Source organism: Symphalangus syndactylus, chromosome 9, assembly GCF_028878055.3.
Source record: "Symphalangus syndactylus isolate Jambi chromosome 9, NHGRI_mSymSyn1-v2.1_pri, whole genome shotgun sequence".
NCBI classification, from domain to species: Eukaryota; Metazoa; Chordata; class Mammalia; order Primates; family Hylobatidae; genus Symphalangus; species Symphalangus syndactylus.
The window spans coordinates 107,280,406-107,305,690 of NC_072431.2; the positions used below are offsets into that span (position 1 = coordinate 107,280,406).

Sequence of the window (25,285 nt, forward strand, 5' to 3'; positions counted from 1 at the left end):
AGCCAAGACTCCTTTCCACCGTGACTCCCAAATGGAGGGCCCCAGGTGCTGTGTAAACTTCTCCTCTCAGAGGAGCTGAGTTCTGTCTCCCTCCCTTCACTTCCCCGGCCTTCCAGGCGCTGAGTGTCACAGATCTCAACTGCTCCCACTTGAAGCAGGACCCTGGAGATCTGAGACTGGGCCCAGGCCACGTACCTAAGCCTTCCTGTATCACACTCCTGTCCTTATAGTACCCCTTTGGACACAGCTTCTCTGTCTCCTCCGTGGCACATCCAATTGGTTGGCAGTTATAATCCACTCATGTCCTTCTAGAATGCCTCCTGTCACTAGAGGCTGGTGAGCCGAAACCTATTTCAAAGACTCCCTTCCTGCTAGGATTCTACATGCAAATAAGGCTCCTATATATGCGCACCAGAAGGAAGCAAGGTGGAGGCTAGCTGCTTGACCTTTTGGCTATCTGTGGTGACATGGTGGTGGAAATACAGGACCTTTGAAAGCACGGGTAGGCTGGGCACGGTGGCTCACGCCTGTAATCCCAGCACCTTGGGAGACCAAGGCGGGTGAATCACGTCAGGAGTTCAAGACCAGCCTGGCCAACACAGTGAAACCCTGTCTCTACTAAAAATACAAAAAAATTAGCTAGGCATGGTGGCGCATGCCTGTAATCCCAGCCACTCCGGAGGCTGAGGCAGGAGAATTGCTTGAACCAAGCCCTAGGAGGCGGAGGTAGCAGTGAGTGAGATTGTGCCACTGCACTCCAGCCTGGGCTACAGAGCAAGACTCTGTCTCAAAAAAATAAAAAGAAAAAGAAGAAAGCATGGGTAGCTGACATCAGCAGCCCAGTGTTGAATCTTCAGCTTCATGAATTCCAGGAGCAGTTATGGAGCAGAAGTGGCTTCTGAGTCCCGGATGGCAACCCCGGCAGTGTGTTCTTGAATTCAGCAGTCCTGACGGCGACCTTCCGGTTCCCAGTCCTCTGGCCCTTGTCACAATTCTACAGCACCTTATCCATACATTAAAATCCTTTAAGATACTTAGAGCAATTGATTTTCTGAACTGAACACTGACTGATTCATCCTCTTCAAAGTGTGGCTTTCAGAGCTGACCCCTGCCTTCTACGTGGCCTCCGCCAGACAGAGAAATTGGGTCACCACTTCCTCTGACTTGGCTCCACCCCATTACAACAGGCTATATCCTACTGGCCTGTGGCAGCCCCCATCACACCGGTGACCCAGTTAGCTTCTGATAAAGCCTGAAGTGTCATTTCCCAGGCGTGCTGAGCCAGATCCTCCTTCCTCACCACGTACTCCACTGGCCCTTCCAGACCTACACACGCCACTTCACATTTCTCTTTGGAAACCTTCATCCATTAGATTTGACTCAGCCTGGTGAGTCGAATTTGGGAGGGAGGACCCACCCTCCCAAATACCCACACAGGTGAACCAACATGAGAAACATCTGCCATTTATAGTCACAGCAATAATACCAAAGGAGAGAGATGAAGTCCAACCGGGCCATTGCTTTATATTTCTGCATAAGACAAGCACAGTTGACATGCTGGCTTCTGGCTTCATACCTGTGCCAAAGCAAGGCTTCTTTTTTCCTTATTTTACTTTTTTGAGACAAGGTCTCACTCTGTGACCCAGGCTGGAGTGTGGCCACGCAATCGTAGCTCACTGCAACCTTGATTTCCCAACCTCAAGTAATCGTCCTGCCTCAGTCTCCCGAGTAGCTGGGATTACAGGCGCACACCACCAGGCCTGACTCTTTTTTTTTTTTCCCCCCGGTAGAGATGGGGTCTCCCTATGTTGCCCAGACTGGTTTCAAACTCTTGAGCTCAATGATCTTCCTGCCTCGGCCTCCCAAAGTGCTGGGATTTCAGGTGTGAGCCACCATCCCTGGACCTTTCCTTTTTAAAACATAAAAATGGAAATGAATACGACCAGCCAGTGGCTGTGATGCAGCCAAAATGCCCTGTCTGGAAAGCATGCGTCTAGGTAATCTTCCTCCGCTTTGCCAGGCGGTCTGAAGTCTGGGCTGGAGGCAGCGGGAGGGACAGGGTGCCCAGTTTGTGATCTTCTTCACTGCCGGCGGCCACAGACACCCTTCTTTTGGAGATCTTCAGCCTCATGGCTTTGGCTATCTCCATCATCCTAAGGAAGACACAAACAGAACAACTGGAGAGACCCCTCAATGTGACTGTTCAGGGAGGTTTGGCAAAAGGTAGCAGCACATTCATGCTCCAGGCCATAAAGACAGAATCCCAAAGGTTGCCAGCAGGCACGAAGCCCCTGGCAGAGAGGCAGGCAAAGTCCCCTCACCCGCTGGGAACCGTCAGACAGCCAATTTCATTTTAATGCCCTTGAAAAGATCCATATGGGTGATGAGAAACCAGGGTATCTAGAGCCCTGTGAGCAACTTTCTTTATCTCCCATAACCAAACTTTTAGCAACCAGGATTGAGCAATTGCTAGAATCTGACAGGTTCCAAGTACCTGTTCTCTTTTTTTCAGCCTCACTGCCTGTGGGAACACAGTTTGTGGACGGCCCTCAGAACAGTCCCTCCACGGACTGCTAGAGAGTCCAGACAGAGGTGTGTTCACAGGCTCTCCTATACACCCTCTGGGCCCCTGGATGTCAGATGCCCCTAAATCACTGACAAAGATCAGCTGACCCCACAGTTCAGGCTCCTGGGCAGCTCTGCCCCTACTGTCTGAATTTCCTCTACAAGGCTAGACAGAGCCTAAAAGGTCACCTCCACCACCAGCTCTCCCAGTTGGGTCAGAGAAGTGGAAACATGACATCCCTGCCAAACAGCAGTTCCACCTGGCCTTGAACACCTCCCCTGGTAAACCCTTCCATCTGATTGTGAGGAAACTCTTCTTACTAAGCTCAAATTGGGTTGTCCTACAACTTCCACCCTGGGCTGCACTCCTCAGAACCATACAGAATCCCTCTCCCCTGTGACAGCAATTCAGAGAATGGAGGCTGCCTGGTTATTCAGAAACAGAATGTTATGGAAAAGCTCAGGTCTCAAGGCCAACTACTCCCGCTGCTTGTGTAACCTTGAGAAAGCCATGTACTTTTCTGAGCCTGATTCTTCAGTTGTTTTCTAGGGAAATCAGTGAGATAATGACATAATTTATCTAGCACAAAGAAGGCACTGCGTAATGTCTAGTTGCTCATTCAGTCAATGATTCATTCATTGAAAATAGTCCTCTAGTTCCAAGTTGTTCCCACATTTAAACATCCTCAGTTCCCTTGGTGGTGCCTCATGCTTTCCAGTGGTACCAGAAATAAGACATCAAGGCACCCTGCAGGGAGCTCTTTATTCCGTTGTGCTCACCTCTTCTCACTGAGCTTCAAGTCCCTCTGTAACATTGTCAGGTCAATTTGGAAGTCATGTATGTGCAAGGCAAGTATGATCACATACGCAGTAATCTTCGCCTTCATAGAATCCGAAATTAAGTTCCGTAATCTAGAAAATCCGTGGTAATAAAGGAGAAACAAAATTAAACTCTCAATTTCTCCAAAGGCAAAATAAGAACATCCAATCCTATTCTCATATGCACTGAGTGTCTTCCCAACTTCAGGAAAGGAAAAGGAATGTGGGTGACTTTGCCCTTCCAAGGTTCCTGGGTCTTACACACAGTGCGGCAGTGTGCCAATCCATGTTTCCCTCTGAGGCAGATAGAGCAAGCTGGGCCTACACTCTCCCTGGGCACTGCTAGCGCTTTGAGCCGGTGAGGGCCCTGTGAGTCTGTCACCACCTGCTCAGCAGGGCTGGTGGGAAAACAATCATTCCGAAATCAGCTGTGCTGATTCTTCAAAGCACACTCAAGAGCAGAAAACACACTCCATGCAAATGGCAGGAAGGAAGCCTAGGGGCAGTGCTTGCGGGTCTTTCCCCAGAGTCATGGAGTTGGGCTGCCCTTTTCTGCAATGCTGCCTTTCCGCAGAACACCAGCTCTGTGGGACATCAGGAAGGGCTCTTCAAAAGTATGTCAAGTAAAGCAAGTCTTTATTGTAGGACTTCCCAGAGCTTCTAAGGTTCCCAAAAGGTAATACTTTTACAAGAAGGGCAGAATATATCATATTTAGCATTTGCTAAACTTACTGGGGCCCCAGGAGCCTTCCAAATGGCAGCAGTCTCTTCAGCACTGCATCTCCGTGGACATGGAATTGAGTCCAAGCCCCTGCTCCTCACTCCCAACCCCCACCTACTTTCTCCTGCACAGCACAAATCCCAGCAACCACCCCCTGACCTGCCATTGTTGTAGGTCAAGCAGGTAAAGTGCTTCAGCAGTTTGGTGTTGATGATGTGGGGAACTCCAGGTCCCAGAGCACCTACAACACAAAGTTGAGTTTGATCATTTTCTCTCAAAACCCTCAGGCCACACCTCAACCATGAGCTGAGAGAAAAGGCCAACAGCTGGGCGACTGCAATGACCAGAAGCAGGTGGTAAGAGAAGCAGGGCCCACACAAAGCAGAACAGCCGCATCAAAATGAAAACATGCTTGGTGTGCTGCAGCCTGCAGTTTGCCCTGCACAAGAGATGCTGGTGATGGGGCAGTGACAAGAAAACAGCCTGAGGCCTAAGGACGCAGATTTAACATGACCTTAGAAAACAAAAATTGTGCTGAAAGCTCAGGGAGAGAGGGGGAAAGGTGGAATTGGAATGTGAAAATAAGAACTAAGTGGCCAGGCGCGGTGGGTCACGCCTGTAATCCCAACACTTTGGGAGGCAGGCCGAGGCAGGCAGAACACCTGAGGTCAGGAGTTCAAGACCAGCCTGGCCAACATGGTGAAACCCCGTCTCTACTAAAAATACAAAATTTAGCCAGGTATGGTGGCGCACACCTCTAATCCCTGCTACTTGGGAGGCTGAGGCAGGACAATTGCTTGAACCAGGGAAGCAGAGGTTGCAGTGAGCCGAGACTGAGCCACTGTACTCTAGCCTGGGCGATAGAGTGAGACTCCATCTCAAAAAAACAACAAAAAAAAACCAACTAGCTGGGCATAGTGGCTCACGCTTGTAACCCTAGCACTTTAGAAGACCAAGGCGGGCAGATCATGAGGTTAGGAGTTCGAGACCAGCCTGACCAACATGGTGAAACCCTGTTAGCCGGGTGTGGTGGCGGGCGCCTATAATCCCAGCTACTCAGGAGGCTGAGGCAGGAGAATCCCTTGAACCCAGTAGGCGGAGGTTGCAGGGAGCCCAGATCGAGCCACTGCACTCCAGCCTGGGCGACAGAGCGAGACTCTGTCTCAAAAAAAAAAATACAAAGCAAATACAAGCTGGATGCAGTAGCTCACGCCTATAATCCCAGCCAGCACTGTGGGAGGACAAGGAGGGTGGATCACTTGAGGTCAGGTGAGACCAGCCTGGCCAACATGGAAAAACCCCGTCTCTACTAAACACAAAAATTAGCTGGATGTGGTGGTGCCCACCTGTAATCCCAGCTACTCGGTAGGCTGAGGCAGAATTGCTTGAACCCAGGAGATGGAGGTTGTAGTGAGCCAAGATCATGGGACTGCACTCCAGTCTGGGTGACAGAGCAAGATCCTGTCTCAAAAAAAAAAAAAAGCATGACTAAGCAAATACATGTCCCACATTACAGTGTTTTGGTCAATGACAGGCCACAAATGTGACAGTGGTCCCGTAAGATTTTTTTCACACAGGGTCTTGCTGTCACCGAGGCAGTGGTGCAATCATAGCTCACTGTAACCTTGAACTCCTAGGCTCAAACACTCTTCCTGCCTCAGCCTCCCAAATAGATGGGAGTACAGGCGTGCACCACCCCAGCTAATATTTTTATTTTTCTGTAGACAGTGTCTCGGTATGTTGCCCAGGCTGGCCTCAAACTCCTGCCCTGAAGTGATCCTCTCATCTTGGCCTCTCAAAGTGCTGAGATATAGGCATGAACCACCATGCTCAGCCGGTCCCATAAGATTATAATATCACAGTTTTACTATTCCTTTTGTTTAGATATATTTAAGATACACAAATGCCATTGTGTTACAATTGCCTATAATAGTCAGTATAGTAACATGCTGTATAGGTTTGCAGCCTAGGAACAGCAGCTTATAGCATATAGCCTAGGTGTGTAGTAGGCTATACCATCTAGGTTTATGTAAATATACTCTATGATGTTTGTACAATGACAAAATTGCCTAAGGATACATTTCTCAGAACATATCCCCATCATTAAGCGACACATGACTATACTGAAAAACAGGAGTATAGACTACTGGATGCCCAATCACAGTAACAACAACTAAATACACCTTGTGCCTAAAACCACAGACATCTTCTGGGTTTCCAACTCTGGGTAGGTATGAGGGTGTGACCCGCAAAGGGTCCTAGCTACAGGTGACACTGGGTTACCATCAGATTGACTCCTGTTAGAAATAAGCTGACACAACACAAACCTGCCACGAGCCTTCAAGATACATCTGTGTAACTCATAAGCTCTCTCTCTCTACACATACACACACACACACACACATGCACACACACGTGGCTGTTTGTTCTAACAGTCCCTTAAAGTTTTCATTTTATTTGACCTGGATATTCTACTATGCCTCACGCAGAATAGAAGTAGCAAATGTTAGCTCTGGAAGGACGCTGAACTATCATATAATCCAACGTGGTCCCAATTTTCAGATGAGAAAATGGGAGATCCAGAGAGAAAAAGAGGCCTGGCAAGTCCCCTCGACACGTCGGTAGTACCAGCAGGAATCTCACAGTTGACAATAAAGACTTGGACAGACATATCCATTTTCTTCTCTCACTAGAACTGATCTAAGAATTATAGACAAATAATAGACTGGAAACAATTAGAATAAAATGTTTATCATAGACTTACTTTTCCGCTTAACTACCCTCTGAGCTCGAAATTTGATGAGGGTATCCAGAAACCATATGCATCGGGCCTGGCGGTCTCGGCTCTCCACATCTGATGGCAAAGACTTCAACGCTTCTATGACAAAGTTGCAATGGCTAAAACAAGGAAAAGAAAGGGAGGCCTGTGTCAGGGTGAGACGGGCTCTGTCAGGAACTATTTCCCTCTTACAACGAGGACAGCAGGCGCCTCTCACCCCGACACACTCAACGGCTGATGAAAGCCTGGGCAACAAGGCAAGACCCCATCTCTACAAAAACTAAGCCAGCATGGTGGCACACGCCTGTGGTCCCAGCTACTCGGGAGGCTGAGGCGGGAAGATCACTTGAGCCCAGGAGGTCGAGGCTCCAGTGAGCTGTCTGGGCCACTGTACTCCAGCTTAGGTGACAGAGCGAGACCCTGTCTCAGAAACAAAAAAAAACAAATGAACAAAAGCAGCTGATGAAGGGCCAGTACACTCAACACTCCTAATAACAGGAGAACATGGTTTACTGCAGGGATCAATAAAGGGCTAGACAGTAAATATTTTAGGCTTTGGAGGCCATACAACCTCTGCTGCAACTACCTGACTCTGCCATTGTAGTGCAAAAGCAGCCACAGATAGCACTTAAGTAAATGAACAGGGCTGTGCTCCAATAAAACTTTATTTATATTTTACTTACTCACAGGCAGCAGGCCAGACTTGGCATGTGGGCTGTAGTTTGCTGGCCTCTGTTTTTGTAGTCAGGAGCATAGACTCTGTAGTCAGCCTGCCTGGGTTTCAATCCTTTTTCTGCCATTTAACGGCTTAGGCAAGTTTCTTTTTTTTTTTTTTTTTTGAGACTGAGTCTCACTCTGTTGTCCAGGCTGGAGTGCAGTGGCGCGATCTTGGCTCACCACAACCTCCGCTTCCTGGGTTCAAGCGATTCTCCTGCCTCAGCCTCCCGAGTAGCTGGGATTATAGGCATGTGCCACCACGCCCGGCTAATTTTGTATTTTTAGTAGAGATGGGGTTTCTCCACATTGGTCAGGCTGGTCTTGAACTCCCGACCTCAGGTGATCCGCCCGCCTCAGTCTCCCAAAGTGCTGGGATTACAGGCGTGAGCCACCGTGCCCGGCTGGGCAAGTTTCTTGCCGTCTGGTGCCCTGGTTTCTCCATTTATAAATTGGGGCCAATGATAGTACAGGTACTCTCCGCCTAAGGATTTTTTCTGGATTGAGAGACGATGCCAGTAAAGCTCTTAGAACAGTGCTTGGCAAAAATGCTAAGGCTCAGTCAATGCTAACTATTATTTTCAGGCACTGTTCTACTGCTAGCAAGACCCTGGACTCACAGAGATAAAAAGGCTCTTCAAGATGATCTCGTAGCTGCCTCATTTTACAGATAGAAAAACTGAGGCTTCAAGAAGGGAAGATAAGGGCAGAGCTCGGGGACTCAGTTTTCAGACTCCCTGCTCAGAGTTCGTTCCTGCACCTGCCCCTGAATCACAATCACATTTTTTTTTTTTTTTTTTTTTTTTTTTTTTTGAGACAGAGTCTCGCTCTGTCGCCCGGGCTGGAGTGCAGTGGCGCAATCTCGGCTCACTGCAAGCTCCGCCTCCCGGGTTCACGCCATTCTCCTGCCTCAGCCTCCGAGTAGCTGGGACTACAGGCGCCCGCCACCGCGCCCGGCTAATTTTTTGTATTTTTTTAGTAGAGACGGGGTTTCACCGTGGTCTCGATCTCCTGACCTCGTGATCCGCCCGCCTCGGCCTCCCAAAGTGCTGGGATTACAAGCGTGAGCCACCGCGCCCGGAGTCACAATCACATTAAGAAAACTATGAACTAGTAATGAGCTCTTTTTTGGAAATAAATCTTTGAAGCAAAAAAAAAAAAGTAATAATAATAATTCCAAGGCACTGGAAGGGCACTGGATTTCAATGACCAGTAAGATTTTAAAACAAAAATTGGAGGAACAAACCTCAGATTGACAACTCTTTATCAAAATAAAATTATTAAAAGAAAAAACTCAAAAGCAAAAAAAAAACTCACCATCATCATAAAAGAAGCTGTTTTAATGGGAAAGGGGAGGGAGAAGGAAATAATCTCTGAATTATTTAAAATATGCAATATTTTAAATACATAAATTTAATGTTAGAAAAGCTCGCCTACCATATCATCACAGAGAAACCATCACTTTGGCCAGCACCCATTCCCAGGCCAGCATTTGGGCCCTGCCAGTGACAATCAGCATCAGCATGACACTGGGTGACACAGGCCAGCTCTGGTTCCCAGCCCCAGAGTAGAAGCCCTCACCACCCTTGGCCCTGTGGCAGGTCCCATACACTCAGAGACCAACCCTTTCCCTTGAATGTGACCCACAGCTCCTGGAAGCCCAAACATTCAAGAAAACCCTGGCTCATTCATGTTCAAATGCTGAACGGACACACCTCCTCACTGACTGACACCCAAAGGACCTGCACAGTGTCTGACTATTGTTGTGTCCCAACAGCACTCTGCAGAATCCCTATCTGCTTAAGTCAGGGTACCTGTTCTCTTCAATCATCTTCAGTATTTCTTCTGATGTGACGTTCCTGAAAGCTTCAGATGGGCTCTGAAGAGCTTCATACTCCGCAGGGGAAAGAACTAGTTATAGGTCAAGAATATAATCCAACCAAAACAGAAACATCCAACTAGCTAGATCATCTCATAGCAACGGCATTTCACAGACGGGGAAACTGAGGCTCAGCCAAGATCACACAGGGCAGATCACATAGGGGCAGAGCTTGGTGACTCAGTTCTCTGACTCCCAGCTCAGAGCCCATTCCCTGCCCAGGCTTTTCTGCCTTTTCTCATCACAAAGCCACTGCAGGCATTTTCCTTCTGACCGGACCCATTGAGTGGTGAAATCCTAAGCTCCAACCCTTCCTTTTACAAAAGTGGTCTGCCCTAGACTTTGGGCATTTGGCTGGTTCAAAAGTCTTATTCTGACTATCCATGGAGAGTGAGCCCCACAGGTCTGAGCTGTGAGCATTTGGCATTTTGCTGAGGAATGGATTTGAATCCCAGGAGCCAGTCCCTTAGCTAGTGAGGAAGCCAAGTTAACCTCCTGGCAAGAGCACTGAGCAACTGCAAAGGTTTGGATGGAGCTCTTGTGAATGTCACAGAACACAGACACCCTCAGAGAACCTGACTGTGCACACATGTGCAAACATGTCAATTTGTTAAATAAGGCAGCTTTTCTGCTGCAAGAAGGATACGATCTTCAAATTTATACACATCTTCAGGCTTGGCTGCATCATCATAGCAGGGAGGAAGGTAGAGGGAGTCATCTTGCAAGTCATTGTGGATAGCATCACTGACCAGCGCTTTTCAATAAAGAAACAATCCATGTATCACCCTGTTTGTTTCCAGTTCCCCAACACTCTTTTCAGTCTGTGCACTTGAGACCACCAATGGTCCAGAAATCCCAAGTTTGAATGCTTCTGCCAAAGTGACCTGGCCTCCCCATCAGGCTGACTGCTTCAGGACTGCCATGTTCACTCATGAACAAACACAAGCTAGGCACTGGAGAAGGTGGAGGTGGCAAGATTCCCCTCAGGTAACTTACAATAGAGTTGAGATAGACAGCTGTGCTAATACATAAACATTTACAATACAAAATGAGAGAAATTAAAAGTGAGGGATGTCCAAAATAGCCTTTAATGGCTTAACTTCTAGAAAAATTTGCCACACATTGTAGGCCGAACAAAACTTCCAGAATATAACACTGTAACTGCCCTACAAGAATAACTATATGGCCAGGTGTAGTGGCTCACACCTGTAACCCCGACATTTTGGTAGGCCAAGGCGGGAGGATGGCTTGAGCCCAGGAGTTTGAGACCAGCCCAGGCAACATGGCAAGACCCTGTCTCTCCAAAAAACTAAAAAAATTAGCTGAGCATGGTGGCACACATCTGTGGTCCCAGCCATCTGGGAGGCTGAAGTAGGAGGATGACTTGAGCCCAGGAGGTTATTGCTGCAGTGAGCCATGTCTGCACCACTGCACTCCAGTCTGGGTGATAGAGCAAGACCCCATCTCCAATCAATAAATAAATAAATTTGTGAAAGTGTTGAAATCTATATAATCATAGGGTACGGAAAGATTTTCCAAAAACTACTAGAATTCCATTCTTAATAGAAAAACTGCTCTGCCCAGGGCACAGTGGTGTGCACCTATAATCCTAGCTACCCGGGAGGCTGAGGCGGGAGGACTGCTTGAAGCCAAGAGTTCAAGATCAGCCTGGGCAACATAGCAAGACCTCATCTCTAAAATCGGTAAAAAGAAAAGCTGCTCTCATACAAACTTGCTTTTATGTTCTTACAATGTATTTGAACAATAAATACATTTAAAAATAATACAATTAAATACTCCAGCTGCTGAATACCGGAAAGAGAGCCACTGATCCCAAAGTGAAATGCCACCTCTGGAGGCTCATTTCCATCAACACATCAGCCTTTTTGACCAAAGCTTCCCTACAATGCACAAAGAGAAACCTGAGGCCTTCTCCCTCCTCTGTGCCCTGCAGGCTGTAACCCTGGCACCATGACTATGGCAGGCACGTATCCATTCCATGCCTGTCCCTGTACTTGACTGTGAGATCACTAGAAGACAAGGCCATGTCAGATGTTTCTTACTACTTCCAGAGCCTGTCCCTGAAAAGGCCTTCAGCAAGAGGCAGAAAGGAATTCAGCCCTAGCTCCCAGCATTCCATCTGTGGGTGGGTAAAAGACCTCAAGAGAAGAGAAAGCTGTCATTATGGGCAGACTCTTACCCCAAGTTCCAACTTCTTACCAGTAACACCCTTCGTATCAATGATAGTCTCTGCAGCTTTAGCCACTGCACGATTCAAAGATTCATTGCCAACTCTGTTCATTCTCCTGGCGTTCAGAGCTCGCTTCTGTTTGGTGGTACCAAAGGCTTCAATACAAGAATCCATCTGTTTACAAGATAAACCTGGTTACTGGGGACAGGACAGGTAGGCGCTGCCCCTCCTAGCTGTGTCACTATGGGGACACTCTCAGCATCCCACAGTGATCACTACCTCACCTGTGAATAAGGCTGAATCGCACCTATTTACCTCACAGGACTGCTGTAAGCACCAAATGATATTAACAGATTGATCAATCAACAGCATCTCCAGCAGTAAGATAAAAAGACTTGACTAGGATTAGGGCTGGCAAATCTGTAGCACATGGCTTACCATTCTCTCATCCTATACCCGTAACAAACAGGAATAATAGATTTACCAATCTCCCATCCTACACCCGTAACAGACAAGGCTAATAGATCACTGACTCCTTCCCCCTGAACCAAAAAGTAGCCTCACACCCCTTCTCAATACAGTGCTCCACACAGCACCAGAGATTCAATCAATTTGCCATCTTGGGGTGAGATGACTTTTGTAGGGACCTTCTACATTGAAAATCCCCAAGTTTACTTTGTTTTAACATGAATGTTTTCAGGCGACAACCAATATATTCTAAAACTCGGACTAAATCCTAAAACAAGCATTATGCTACACTTGTATCAGCCCCCAGAGAACTGACTCCAAACATTGGCACAGAGCTGTGTTCAGCTGCCCCAGATGGGAGCCAGATTGTTCTCTGTGGGACCAAGGAGGCTTCTGCAGGTACAAACTAATTGTCCAGACAAACAGACTGAATGAGCTGGGAGCAGCCAGGGAGACCCTTCAGTTCAACAAGCTCATTTCACTGATGGAGAAACCCAAGGTGTAGAAGGAACTTGCTTAAGGTCCCACATCTTAATTCTATCACACTCACCTTTTCTCTGTAAGTTTTGGTCTGACTCTCCAGCGCCGGTTCACTCTCAACTGATACATCTATCAAAACAGACAAAAACAGAAAGAAAGAAAAGTCAATTGGGAGGCCTACAAATAGTAATAGTGTTTAATATTCATTTGTCTATCTAAGAATAATAGATTTCTTTACTATAGGGCTTCCCTGAGCTTAATATGAGTGTATACTGTGAATATTTAATATGTAGCTTTAGTATACAGTTAAAGAACTTGGAGAATAAATTAGAGAGCCCAAGCTCTTCATTTTAGAAATTAAAAAACAGAAGGCCCACAGATGAAATGACTTGCCCCAGGTCAGTTCACCAGGTAGTGGCAGAGACAGGATTAGAAAACAAGTCCTTGGCTCTTTCCAGGAAATAATTTTGCTTTCTTGGTGAAAGACCTAAAAGCAGGCATAAACATGAGGCATGTGCTACTTACACGATGCTCTCCAGTCATCTACAAAGTACTCAAATAAGGGCACTATAACTTAGTACACAACAGTACAAGCTCTGGAGTGGCCTTGCCTGTTATCTCAGACATCACCCCTGATAAGGTCATCTAACCTCTGTGCCAGTTTCATCACTGGTTAAAAAAAAAAAAAAAAAAAAGAACAACAGTACTTAACTCCAGAAGGTTGGTTTATGCATGGAAAGTGCTTAGAACAGTGACTAGCATATAGTAAGGACTTAAATGTTATCTCTGTGTGTGTGCTAGCGAGAATAAACTCATATTTACAAATTTCTTACATATAAAAACAAAAATATGTTTAATCAACACTTTACAATTTTCCTTGCCTCCTTGGATTTTACAACAACAGTTGGAGGATGATTTAAATATAGTTATATATGTTTGCAAAGCAGGGGGACACCTAGGAAATTCACAGATGGGTGTCAGGACTCAAGAGCCCTTTAAAATTATGTGTAAAATTTGGCCGGGCATGGTGGCTCACACCTGTAATCCCAGCACTTCGGGAAGCCAAGGTGGGTGAATCACTTGAGGCCAGGAGTTTGAGACCAGCCTGGCCAACATGGTGAAACCCCATCTCTACTAAAAATACAAAAATTAAACGAGTGTGGTAGCGCACACCTATAACCGCAGCTACTCAAGAGGCTGAGGCAGGAGAATGGCTTGAACCCGGGAGGCAGAGTCTTCCATGAGCCCAGACGGCACCACTGCACTCCAGCCTGGGTGACAAAGCGAGACTGGGTCTCAAAAAAACAAAAAAATTATGTATAAAATCCCATATTAAAAAAAAATCCCATATATATATTTGTGTATTATATGTTTCTCAGAAGTAGGTCCAGGTCCTTATCAGATTCTCAAAAGGGATGGAAACACTGCTTTGAAGGAATAAAGCTGGAATTAATGCCTCTGAGGTATCAGGCAGATTCACAATGCTCCCAGTGGTTCTTTCTTGTCTACTGCCCTATCCTGCCACGGTTCTCAGTATTTAAGGGCATCACTAAGGATTCAAGTTCTGAGATTTAAGGAACAGAAGCCCCTTGAGTGTGACCCTCTTGTTTATTATTTTGGAAGATCTCACTCTAGCCCTGAGCATTCTAAGATGACAAAGCAGAGAAACAATGTAAATTCTTCCACTGGATTAGGGAAAAAAAATAGATCTTCCTCAAATTAGTGTAGAGACTTGTCCTCAACATGAAAGTTACTGTACAACTTAATAAGCAATTTCCTTTGTCTACCAGAAATTCTAAAACCTCTTTACCCCAACTATAACACTTAAGAATTAAGAAAGATCCCTTTCGGCCAGAACCGTCATCTTGCAGTAATCCATCAAAATGACGAACACAAAGGGATAGAGGAGAGGCACCCGACATATGTTCTCTAGACCTTTTAGAAAACATGGAGTTGTTCCTTTGGCCACATATATATGAATCTATAAGAAAGGTGATATCGTAGACATCAAGGGAATGGGTACTGTTCAAAAAGGAATGCCCCTCAAGTGTTACCATGGCTAAACTGGAAGAGTCTACAGTTTAGCATGCTGCTGGCATTGTTGTAGACAAACAAGTTAAGGGCAAGATTCCTGCCAAGAGAATTAATGTGCATATTAAGCACTCTAAGAGCCGAGACAGCTTCCTGAAACGCATGAAGAAAGATGATTAGAAAAAGAAAGAAGCAGGCCGGGCGCGGTGGCTCAAGCCTGTAATCCCAGCACTTTGGGAGGCCGAGGCGGGCGGATCACGAGGTCAGGAGATCGAGACCATCCTGGCTAACACGGTGAAACCCCGTCTCTACTAAAAATACAAAAAATTAGCCGGGCGTGTTGGTGGGCGCCTGTAGTCCCAGCTACTCGGGAGGCTGAGGCAGGAGAATGGCGTGAACCCGGGAGCCGGAGCTTGCAGTGAGCCGAGATCGCGCCACTGCACTCCAGCCTGGGCAACAGAGCGAGACTCCGTCTCAAAAAAAAAGAAAAAGAAAGAAGCAAAAGAGAAAGGTACCTGGGTTCAACTGAAGCACCAGCCTGCTCCACCCAGAGAAGCACACTTTGTGAGAACCAATGGGAAGGAGCCTGAGCTGCTGGAACCTCTTCCCTATGAATTCATGGCGTAGTAGGTGTTTAAAAAATAAAAGACCTCTGGACTGTAAAAATGTTTCTCTTCATTGAGTAGAAGTGTAGTGTTCCCTCCCCCAAAGAAATATTTAAAGCAAATTTTAATTATGTCCTAGTTCATTATGTAATGTCTTTACTCTTCAAATTTAATGTATTTCTTGCTGAAAGACGTGAGGTAGCTTATTGTGCAACAAATTCCTCGGTTGTTTAGAAAATAGCCAGGTATTACATATGAAATATTTGTACTGGTTTGAAGATGGTTCCTCGAAATGATCAAGGAAGAAATAAAGTAATTTACAAAAATAAAAAAGAATGAAGGAAGTTCTTTGATGGAAAAGATTTTATATCAGACATGTCCTCTAATATTCTGCTCTCATCATTGCTCCGCTTGCTTTTATGAACCTCTGACCTCAAGTCTCTAAACACTATGGGGACAGGATCTGTGTCTGTCTTGCTTACTGCCACATCCACAGCCCCAGCTTGGTGCCTGGTACATTATCAATAAGTGTGTGCTGAATAAAAAACTCTAGGCCGGGCGCAGTGGCTCGCGCCTGTAATCCTAGCACTTTGGGAGGCCGAGGCAGGTGGATCACCTGAGGTCAAGAGTTTGAGACCAGCCTGGCCAACATGGTGAAACCCTGTCTCTACTAAAAATACAAAAATTAGCTGGGTGTGGTGATGTGCACCTGTAAGCCCAGCTACTTGGGAGGCAGAGGTAGGAGAATCACTTGAACCCGGGAGGTGGAAGTTGCAGCGAGCCAATGTCACACCACTGCACTCTAACCTGGGTGACAGAGTGGGACTCCATCTCAAAACAAAACAAAACAAAACAAAACAAAAAGTATATATAAAAAACCATTTTCTCAACACAGACAAAGCAGGAAAAAACAGAATAAATAAATTAAAATAACTACAAAATGTGTTTTATAAATCTAAAACTCAAGCCAACTCATCCAGCAAACCCAAACTATGCATTGTTTCTGTCAGCTTTCATGACTGGGACCTACCTGAAAACAGTGGCTGCATGTTGAACAATTCAGCATCATATACTTCCATTTGGCCAGAGGTCTTGTTCAAAATTCCCACAAAGTGCCTGAATAAAGAAGGAATAATACAAGTAACAATGGATTATTCAAAAGCGTTATTTGTACAGCTTTCTTTTTTTTTTTTGAGACAGAGTCTTGCTGTCGCCCAGGCTGGAGTGGCGTGGCGTGATCTCGGCTCACTGCAACCTCTACCTCCTGGGTACAAGCAATTCTCCTGCCTCAGCCTGCCGAGTAGCTGGGATTACAGGAAGGCGCACGCCACCATGCCCGGCTAATTTTGTATTTTTAATAGAGACAGGGTTTCACCATGTTGTCCAGGCTGGTCTCGAACTCCTGACCTCAGGTGATCTGCCCCATCAGCCTCCCAAAGTGCTGGGATTACAGGTGTGAGCCACCGTGCCTGGCCCTTTTCCCTGTTTAAAAGTTCTCAACCTTCTCTCTGCCCACACACCTGAGGAATGCATCATCTACTCATGGGTAACAATAATCTCCCCTACCCCTACCCTACAGCAATTCTGTGCATAGAGAGGGAAAAGGAAAGGATAGGATGGGATGGGAGGATATGAGGTGGTTCTAGGAAAAAAAAAAAAAAAAAGCTACCAGGTGATTCTGATAGTCGATCACATTTGGGCTCGCTGCTGTACTGTAATGGAAAACTCTTTTGGGGTGTAGGAACCTAGAATTACACTAGAATTTATGGCACAACAGTTTTATGGAGGCAAAATCAAGTAAATGGGGAGGAGACCAGTTGGAACTAGGGCATCTTTGAGAGGGGAGAGTGCAGGGTTAATAGTTCTCAGCACCTGTACACCAATCTGACCTCTATCGGAGTATGGTCCAGCAGGGCTCAGAAAGGGCCTAGTTTGTAGTTCATTGTTGGGTACCATCACAGGGCCCTGTCTGCATCATGCCAGCCCCCGAGAGTGATACAGTTCAGGCTGGACAATCTTCACTGTACAGAGGGGGAGGCTGGGGGTCAGTGATGGGCAGAGTTACCCAGCCACTCAGTCAATCAGCAGCACAGCTGGGTGGGAATCCCAGGCTCCTCTTTCCCAGTCCAGAGCCTTCAACACTAGCAAGTTCTTTACCTGTCATTAGTTCCCAGGTAAACTTCACGCAAGCTTTGACCTACTAGTCACACATTCCAAATTAATGGAGAGAGCTGCCTTTTGGAATAAGACAGCTATAAATAAACAAGATTACAAATGAATGAGGTTTTTAGGAAATTCAAGTTATCTTTCCTTTCAGCAATGTCTACACGTGCAGGGAAGGGCTCTGGGTCTAATAGGAACACAGGGATAACCTAGTAAACCTCTCTAGATGGCTCCTGCTGCCCTTAAAACAGACAGAGAACAGCAGTGCCAGTGCTGCCACCACTCCCAACCCCATCACCCTTCCCGCTGCCCCTTCCCCTGCCATTACCTGCACAAAGTGTTGCATTTGAGGGCTCCAGTCCCAAAATTGTTTCCCACATAGGAAAGCCTATCTGTTTCAGCTGCCTAAAATGCAGAGAGGGGAAACTCCATTTACAACCAATGTTGAAAGGTATTAAGCATCATCTCTCTTTTCTACATTTGTTGAGGCTTTTGAATGCAGACTCACAATGGATTAGAACTAGTTCATCTCTGGCAGATGATCCAGCCCCACTATCTTTAAGGGAATATGGGGTGTCCCTGCAGGGGAAGCAAGACGACTTTTGGAAGAGAAGCCTCAGATAGTGCTAGTTTCTAAATGGTAGGAAAAGCTCTTGGGGGAATTCTACCACAAGACTTGAGAGAGAGGCCCTGGGCTTCTGGCACTTATAGGTATGCAACGAAGTGATTCTGTAAGCAATCTCTCTTTGGCCTGTTCTTTGTATACTCTCAGGACCATGGCTGATTCACTCCCCAATCATAAGCAAGCTTTCCTGCTTCTCTGCATTTGTCCTCGCTATCCTTTACACTTGGAACACCAAACCTTGACTGCCAAACCCTCATTCCAGCCTTCAAGGCTCAGCTCCAACATGACCTCCCCAAGCAAGGCATTCTGGCAGAGACCTCTCCTCCCACTGAGCTCACTCTGCCCTGTACTCTTCCCAACGTGGCCTCAGAGCTTTCTGTAAAAGTGTCCCTCACAGCCAGTTCTCATCTCTCTAGAGCAGAGGTTCTTAACCCAGGGAAATCCACTCTGGTGCTACTGGCATCTAGTGAGTAGAGACTAGGGATACTGCCCCCACAGCAAAGAATTACTGGCTCAAAAAGTCAGTAGTCCTGAGGTTGAGAAACCCTCCTCTAGAGTATGAACTCTGAGTGGGGCTAGGCCTGATATGGCTGTTTTCCTAGAAGCTTGCAGCACAGGGATGGGGAGGGGGGTAGTTCCATAAATGCTTGTTGAAAGAACAAATGAATGAAAAATGGAGCCTGTCCCCACATCCCAAGTTGCTGGGCATCAGAGTTCTTCAAAGGTCCATTTGCTACTACTCCCCTTTTTCTCCCCTCACTCCCTCCCACATCCACCCACTCCCAGGGGTCTTCTGAGCCCTGCAGAGTGGAGACAGCTGGCAACTGCTTCACTTACCAGGATTCGTTGATTCCTCTTCCTGGGATTGGTGGAATCTTTGTTCTCATACAAGGTAAAGCGCATGTTGCCTGGACTCTGTAGCTTCCCGTTGGAGAACTGGACTGTAAGAGTGCAGCCCAAGAATGAGATGAGAGCCGAAGGCCACACAATGTACGGTGGGACTAGACTGTCATTGGGAGAGAGTGTCAGAATGGGGATGGCAAGGAAGCTTGGGTCCTGACCCAAAGGGAACTGGAGGGGATCGGGGCCAGCTGAGAAGAGGAGATAGGGAAGTGGGAGAACCCTGGGGAGGGGCTGTGACAGGAGGGAATGTCTCAAGGAAGGAGGCTGACAGCAGAGGCCTGGTCCACACCTAAAGTGACAGAAGGAATCCCTGCCCAGTGAAGAGAGGGAAATGGGGGAGGTGGGAGACCTGGTAGGTGAGGGGACAGCAGAGTCCTGGACACAGCCCCGGGGAGCGGGTGAGTGGGATGTCCCAATCCGGCTGGGAGGTAGTGACAGAAAGACGGACAGGGGAGCCCTGACCGAGCCCAGGAGAGTGGTGGAGACTAGAGGGGTCCTGGCCCCGCTGGGGAGAAGCCTAACGGAGGGCGAGAGGACAGCTGAGGTACCGAGACGGAAGGGGAGAGGGTTAGAGGAGCACTGCTCCAGCACCGCAGTCTTTACCCAGTACAGCTCTCTGGCTCCCGTCGGGCGCCCCACAATACTGCCACTTCGCACTCGGCAACACCTCCGCCGCCATCTCGCCTGTCTGTCCGCCAAGCACAGGAGTTAAGACAGCAGCAGACACAGCGTGCTTTCAAACACGCGGGAGCCCAGGCCGCACGGCGGGCCGGAAAAGGCGTGGCCCCGCCGGGCACCGCCCACAGCGCGCGAGCCGCGTGTCCCCGCCCCCCGCGTGGAGAGGCGTGGTCTCCGCCCACAAGGTGCCGCACACCCGTGCGACTGGCCGAGGCGCAGCACCTGATTGGCTCAGCGCTCGCCTGCACTCCGGGTTTTGTAGGTCCAGAGCCCGAGGCGCCAAAGGATCCTGAGGCTTCAGCCTAAGCTTGCTGTGAGCCTTCTACCGGCTCAGCACAGTCTAGAGAGAGTATCGTCTCTCTCTCCCACCGTGACAAACACATCTTCCCAAGACCGAAAGACCAAGTTCAAATTTAGAATTCTCTGACAGGAACTGCTTGAGTTCCAACTAAACGTGGCCGCTGGCGAAGAGCCGCCCCTCTCTAGGGCTTTCCGCCCACCCACGTGGACATCCAGCTCTAGATACAAGCTTTGTCCGCAGTCCGACAAAAAGCTCCTGGCCGTGGGCTGTGGCGTGCACACCTGTGGCCCAATCAACCCTGAGGTGATGGAACAGAAGCCCAGCCAACCCTAGAGCCTTTGGGCAGGAGAGTCTGGACTGAAATAGAAGAGGGAGTCCGAGCTGATGGACATGTCCCTTTTTCACTGCGGATTCAACCCTTCTTCTGCACGGGGAGTTTTCAGAGCAGAAAGAAGGCGAAAGCAGGGCCTTTAAGCATGGACCCTAGCCGAGGCCCCCTTTGCCCAAAGATGCGTACTATTGAAGGGTAAGAACTCCGGTTGACTCCCCTCTGTCTTCCAAATCACCTTCTTTCAAGACTCTTTTCCTTCCACACACCCTCAACACCCGCCTCCAACACCCAGGATCCTAGGAATAACCCTAAAGTCTGCACGCCCCTTTGCCTGAGCACTTGTCACACTTTTCTAATTACCCAATCTCAAACACTGCAAGAAACGTTTTTGCCCTGAACCACTTAGAGTAAGTTGTCAACCTGAAATAATTCAGAGACACCTGGAGTTCTCTTTTAGTATCATTTTTCAGAGAAGGAAAATGGTTTTCCAGAAGGCGAAAGGAGATGGAGAAAAGCAAAGTCCTCCTTTCCTGGGGTAATATCTCCATCTGCTGGTGTTTCAGGGTAACACTAACAAAGATCTGAAAAGGCGAGTCAGATTCCATACTGTTTGCAGTGACTCGCCCTGTACTCTGGGAATGGCTTTTTTTTTTTTTTTTTTTTTTTTTGAGACGGAGTCTTGCTCTGTCACCCAGGCTGGAGTGTAGTGGCGCGATCTCGGCTAACTGCAACCTCTGCCTCCCAGATTCAAGCAATTCTCCTGCCTCAGCCTCCTGAGTAGCTGGGATTACAGGCGTACATCACCACGCCCGGCTTATTTTTGTATTTTTAGTAGAGACGGGGTTTCACCATGTTGGTCAGGCTGCTCTTGAACTCCTGACCTCGTGATCCCCTGCCTCAGCCTCCCAAAATGTTGGTATTACAGGCGTGAGCCACCGCGCCCGGCCGAGAATAGCTTCTTCTATCTTGCCTCTTCTCTTCCTTTCTTGTCCCTCTGCTTCTCTTTTTCCTCCCTTCCTTTCTTCTTCGGTGTTTGTCTCACTCTCCTGTTCTCTCCCCTGGTCATTCCCATTCCCTTCCTTTATATCCCTGATGCAGACTCTCTTTGCATACCTACAAACATGGATGACTCACTCCTTATAAGGTGGACTTCTCACCTTGAACAGGTTTTTTCCTTACATGGAGCTGACTCTACCTTCTGTAGCTTCTCCCTGTGGCTCCAGTTCTTCACTCCAGGGTCGTGCAGAACACAACCAGCTCTTCTTGCCTGTGCCCTTCAAAAGCCTGGAGACGTCTATCATGTTTTCCATGTATCTGTTCCTCTCCTAGCCAAAATTATCCCTTACATACCAAAGTTTCTAGGTCCCTCCTCTTCCTGGTCACCTCTGCTAGACATATGCCAGTATATCTGGATCTTTCTCATACCTCGGGGTTCCATACAGATCAGTACTCCAGCACTGGGCTGGGTAGCACAGAACATGGAGAATTAATCACATCCCTTGTGCATTCGTTGTAAACATCTATACAGCTCGGTTAACTTACTGGGGTTAAGAATAAACAAAAGTTCTTGGCTTTGCTTCTGCTAAGTTATATCATCCTTGTAACTTTTTTTAAAAACAAAAATTCAGAACTTTGTATTAAGGGCTGTTAAATTTACTCAAGTTAGATTCAGCCTGTTTATATATTTAAATTTTTCTGAATATGTATTAGATAAAAAACTTAACAAAGAAATACATATTTGATGTTGAAAATACAGAAACATATTAATAATAAAATTACAGTAATCTATGATATCTTCCCCACAAAAAGGCAAAAATTGTTCAATTTGGTTGTATTTCTTTCTAGTTTTTTTCTCTGTGCATATGCACATTTATATAATTTTTTTTTTTTTTTTTTTTTTTTTTTTTTTTTTTTTTTTGTCGCCCAGGCTGGAGTGCAGTGGCGTAATCTCGGCTCACTGCAAGCTCCGCCTCCCGGGTTCACGCCATTCTCCCGCCTCAGCCTCTCCGAGTAGCTGGGACTACAGGCGCCGGCCACCACGCCCGGCTAATTTTTTTGTATTTTTAGTAGAGACGGGGTTTCACCGTGGTCTCGATCTCCTGACCTCGTGATCCGCCTGCCTCGGCCTCCCAAAGTGCTGGGATTACAAGCGTGAGCCACCGCGCCCAGCCTACATTTATATAATTGATACAATATTGTATTCAATTTTGTACCTCCCTTTAAAAAAATTTCACCCAGTGCTTTGGGAGGCCAAGGTGGGCGGATTGCTTGAGGCCGGGAGCTCAAGATCAGCCTGAGCAACATAGACTCTGCCTCCACAAAAAATAAAAGTATTAGCTGGGTGTGGTACATGTGCCTGTAGTCCCAGCTACTGCGGGGCTTAGGCAAGACAATTGCTTGAGCCCAGGGGTTCAAGGATGCAGTGAGCTATGACTGCACCACTGCACTCCAGTCTGGGCAACAGATCAAGACCCTGTCTCAAGGGAAAACAAACAGACAAACACTGTGCCTGCTATTTTGGATGAAGCTCTAGGATTTGAATTGAACATGAACCTTTTTAAAAGATTATTTTTTGTCTTAAGTTCAGGGGTCCATGTGTAGGTTTGTTACATAGGTAAACTCATCTCATGGGGGTTTGTTGCACAGATTATTTCATCACCCACATATTAAGCCTAATATGCATTAGTTATTTTTCCTGACCCTCTCTCTCCTCCCACCCTCCACCCTTCGATAGGCCCCAGTGTGTGTTGTTCCCCTCTGTGTGTCCATGTGTTCTCATCATTTAGCTCCCACTTATAAGTGAGAACAGTATTTCATTTTCTGTTCCTGTGTTAGTTTGCTAAGGATAATGGCCTCCAGCTTCATCCATGTCCCTGAAAAGGACATGATCTTGTTCTTTTAAAAAGATTCTTTTTTTTTAAACACTTTATATCGTTTATACATTAGATCTAAAATCTGCAGTTTCTAAGCACACCACGTTTAGATCATTCACATCCTTCTGCAGTTTTAGGTTATTTCTACAGAAGTACCTTTAAGTGAATGAATAACACATTCTATAATTCCTGAAAATATAGTACAGAGTGAAATGATTTAAATATAATTTAGGCACATATTGATTATGAAAATAGATTATCTCCCCATACAATACTTCACTGTCTTGGTAAAAATAATAAAGCAAAGAAAATAATTCATTTCTGAAGTTGCTTTCCTTCACTCGTAAAGGTCTGATCTTCTCCCACTATGCATGTGTACCCCTTACTGTTAAGGAAAGCTTTGCATATGTAGATACAGAAGAATAAGCTACGTAAATACTAAAGATATGTCATTCTCCCAAAGGAGACAAAAGTGGTTTTCAATGATTTCTTGCCTCATGTTGATGAGTCTGTAGAATTTAGAACCCATCTGGGCACAGCTAATAACCCTGCTCTTGGGGTAGACATAAGGACTCCAGGCCATTGGTAGGGAAGACAGGCCCTTCCTCTGCTGCTGCAGAGAGATAATGACTCAAGAAAATTGGGCTAAAATTTGTTTTTAAAAAAACAAAAAATATAAGTAAAAGAATCACAGGTGCTGACTGATTGGTATTACATCTTGGATCAGCCAAATGCCTTTAGTTTTACTTTATATATATTTTTTGGTGGCTGTAATCAAATGTCTGTTTAAAATTCCTCATTCCCCACTGTAGGATTCTAGCTGCAATTATATTACATTGCCTTTTAACAGGCAACTCTACCATCTTCATTCATATAGTATAAGCTTTGATTGCAGTAGATCTGGATTTAATATCTATTTCTAAGCTGGCCCTATGTAAACTATTTGGTATTTGAATTAAATGAATATTAATGATGCACCTTGGTTTTTTGGTTTTGAAGTATCTTCCTATGTTTGTGATGATTGTATTAGAAAACTAGGCTAAGGCTGGGTGCAGTGGCTCAGGCCTGTAATCCCAGCACCTTGGGAGGCTGAGGCAGGCAGATCATGAGGTCAGGAGATCAAGACCATCCTGGCTATCATGGTGAAACCCTGTCTCTACTAAAAATACAAAAAAAATTAGCCGGGCGTGGTGGCAGGCACCTGTAGTCCCAGCTACTCGGGAGGCTGAGGCAGGAGAATGGTGTGAACCCGGGAGGCGGAGGTTGCAGTGAGCTGAGATCGAGCCACTGCACTCCAGCCTGGGTGACAGAGCGAGACTCCGTCTCAAAAAAAAAAGAAAGGCTAGGCTAAATAGTGTAAATAGATAGAATTGGTCTGGTGTTGAGTGGAACTTCCCTAGAATGAAATTCTGAGAAATGCTCATTTATAAGTGTTGTAGTGATAGGTAAGTTCTTCCTCCATCCAGAGTTCCACTGTACCTTTGGAATGACAGTGATGTACAATGATGTCTTTCCACTCTGTCTCAATCAGTAAGAACTGGATATTACTTTAATTTAGCTACATTTTGTTCTGAAAAGTAAACATAAAAATGAACCTGAAAAGAGTCTTAGGGAGTCTGATCTCACCATATTCATATGGTGTGACAGGTATTTAAAGAGGGGAGGCATCACTAAAGCTATTTATAAACCTGAGCAACCTTTTCCAAGTTTTCATAAAGTTTTAACAATTTAAATATCCATACTGCATCTAGGTATTCAATAAATGTAATTACATATGTTGTGCTTTCCATAAATTAAAATCCTCAAATGCATCTCAAACCAAGATGGTATTTCCACATCATGCCTATTTAAAAGCAAATACAATAGATACTATTCCTGGTCATAAAACCAGGTAAACTCCTCTACCCCATTCAAAAGGCAGCAATATCTAGTTTCTCTATATCTATTAAATGAGTGCTTTTCTGTCAAAAATCAGAATATGGAAAAAAAAAAGTCAGTTTTTTCCCTTATGCACTGCTGAGAACAAGCATAATCCTCTAAATGATTTTTTAAAATTTCCTGACAGCATTATTTCTTCTAGACAACTGAGTGGGTGGAGAAAAAAAAGTGATAAGGAAAACATTTTCATCTTGTACATCTTCCTTCAGCCCCTAAAATTC

General features: G+C 46.2%; 2 protein-coding genes across 3 annotated transcripts in view; one reads left to right on the forward strand and one right to left on the reverse strand.

Moving 5' to 3' along the window:
- Positions 1–6,683, forward strand: part of FBXO10 (F-box protein 10) — a 79,259-nt gene extending 72,576 nt beyond the window's left edge. Inside the window, exons 11-12 of one of the 2 annotated variants that reach the window (XM_055293667.2) lie at positions 4,393–4,461; positions 6,668–6,683. In XM_055293667.2, coding sequence (XP_055149642.2) covers positions 4,393–4,461; position 6,668 — 70 coding nt within the window. In that variant the 3' untranslated portion in view covers positions 6,669–6,683. Of the gene's footprint in view, positions 1–4,392; positions 4,649–6,667 lie in introns of those variants that run through there. The other variant, XM_055293666.2, reaches the window with a different exon arrangement.
- POLR1E (RNA polymerase I subunit E) lies at positions 1,500–19,754 on the reverse strand. The gene is made up of 12 exons (XM_055293669.2): positions 19,547–19,754; positions 18,878–18,981; positions 17,744–17,820; positions 16,283–16,368; positions 12,687–12,745; positions 11,698–11,842; positions 10,124–10,231; positions 9,413–9,509; positions 6,870–7,003; positions 4,265–4,346; positions 3,346–3,477; positions 1,500–2,153 (listed from the first exon to the last, which is right to left on the reverse strand). Exons 1-12 carry the CDS (start codon positions 19,620–19,622, stop codon positions 1,994–1,996), a joined length of 1,260 nt encoding a protein of 419 aa, XP_055149644.1. The 5' UTR covers positions 19,623–19,754; the 3' UTR covers positions 1,500–1,993.
- Positions 19,755–25,285: the final 5,531 nt, after the last annotated feature.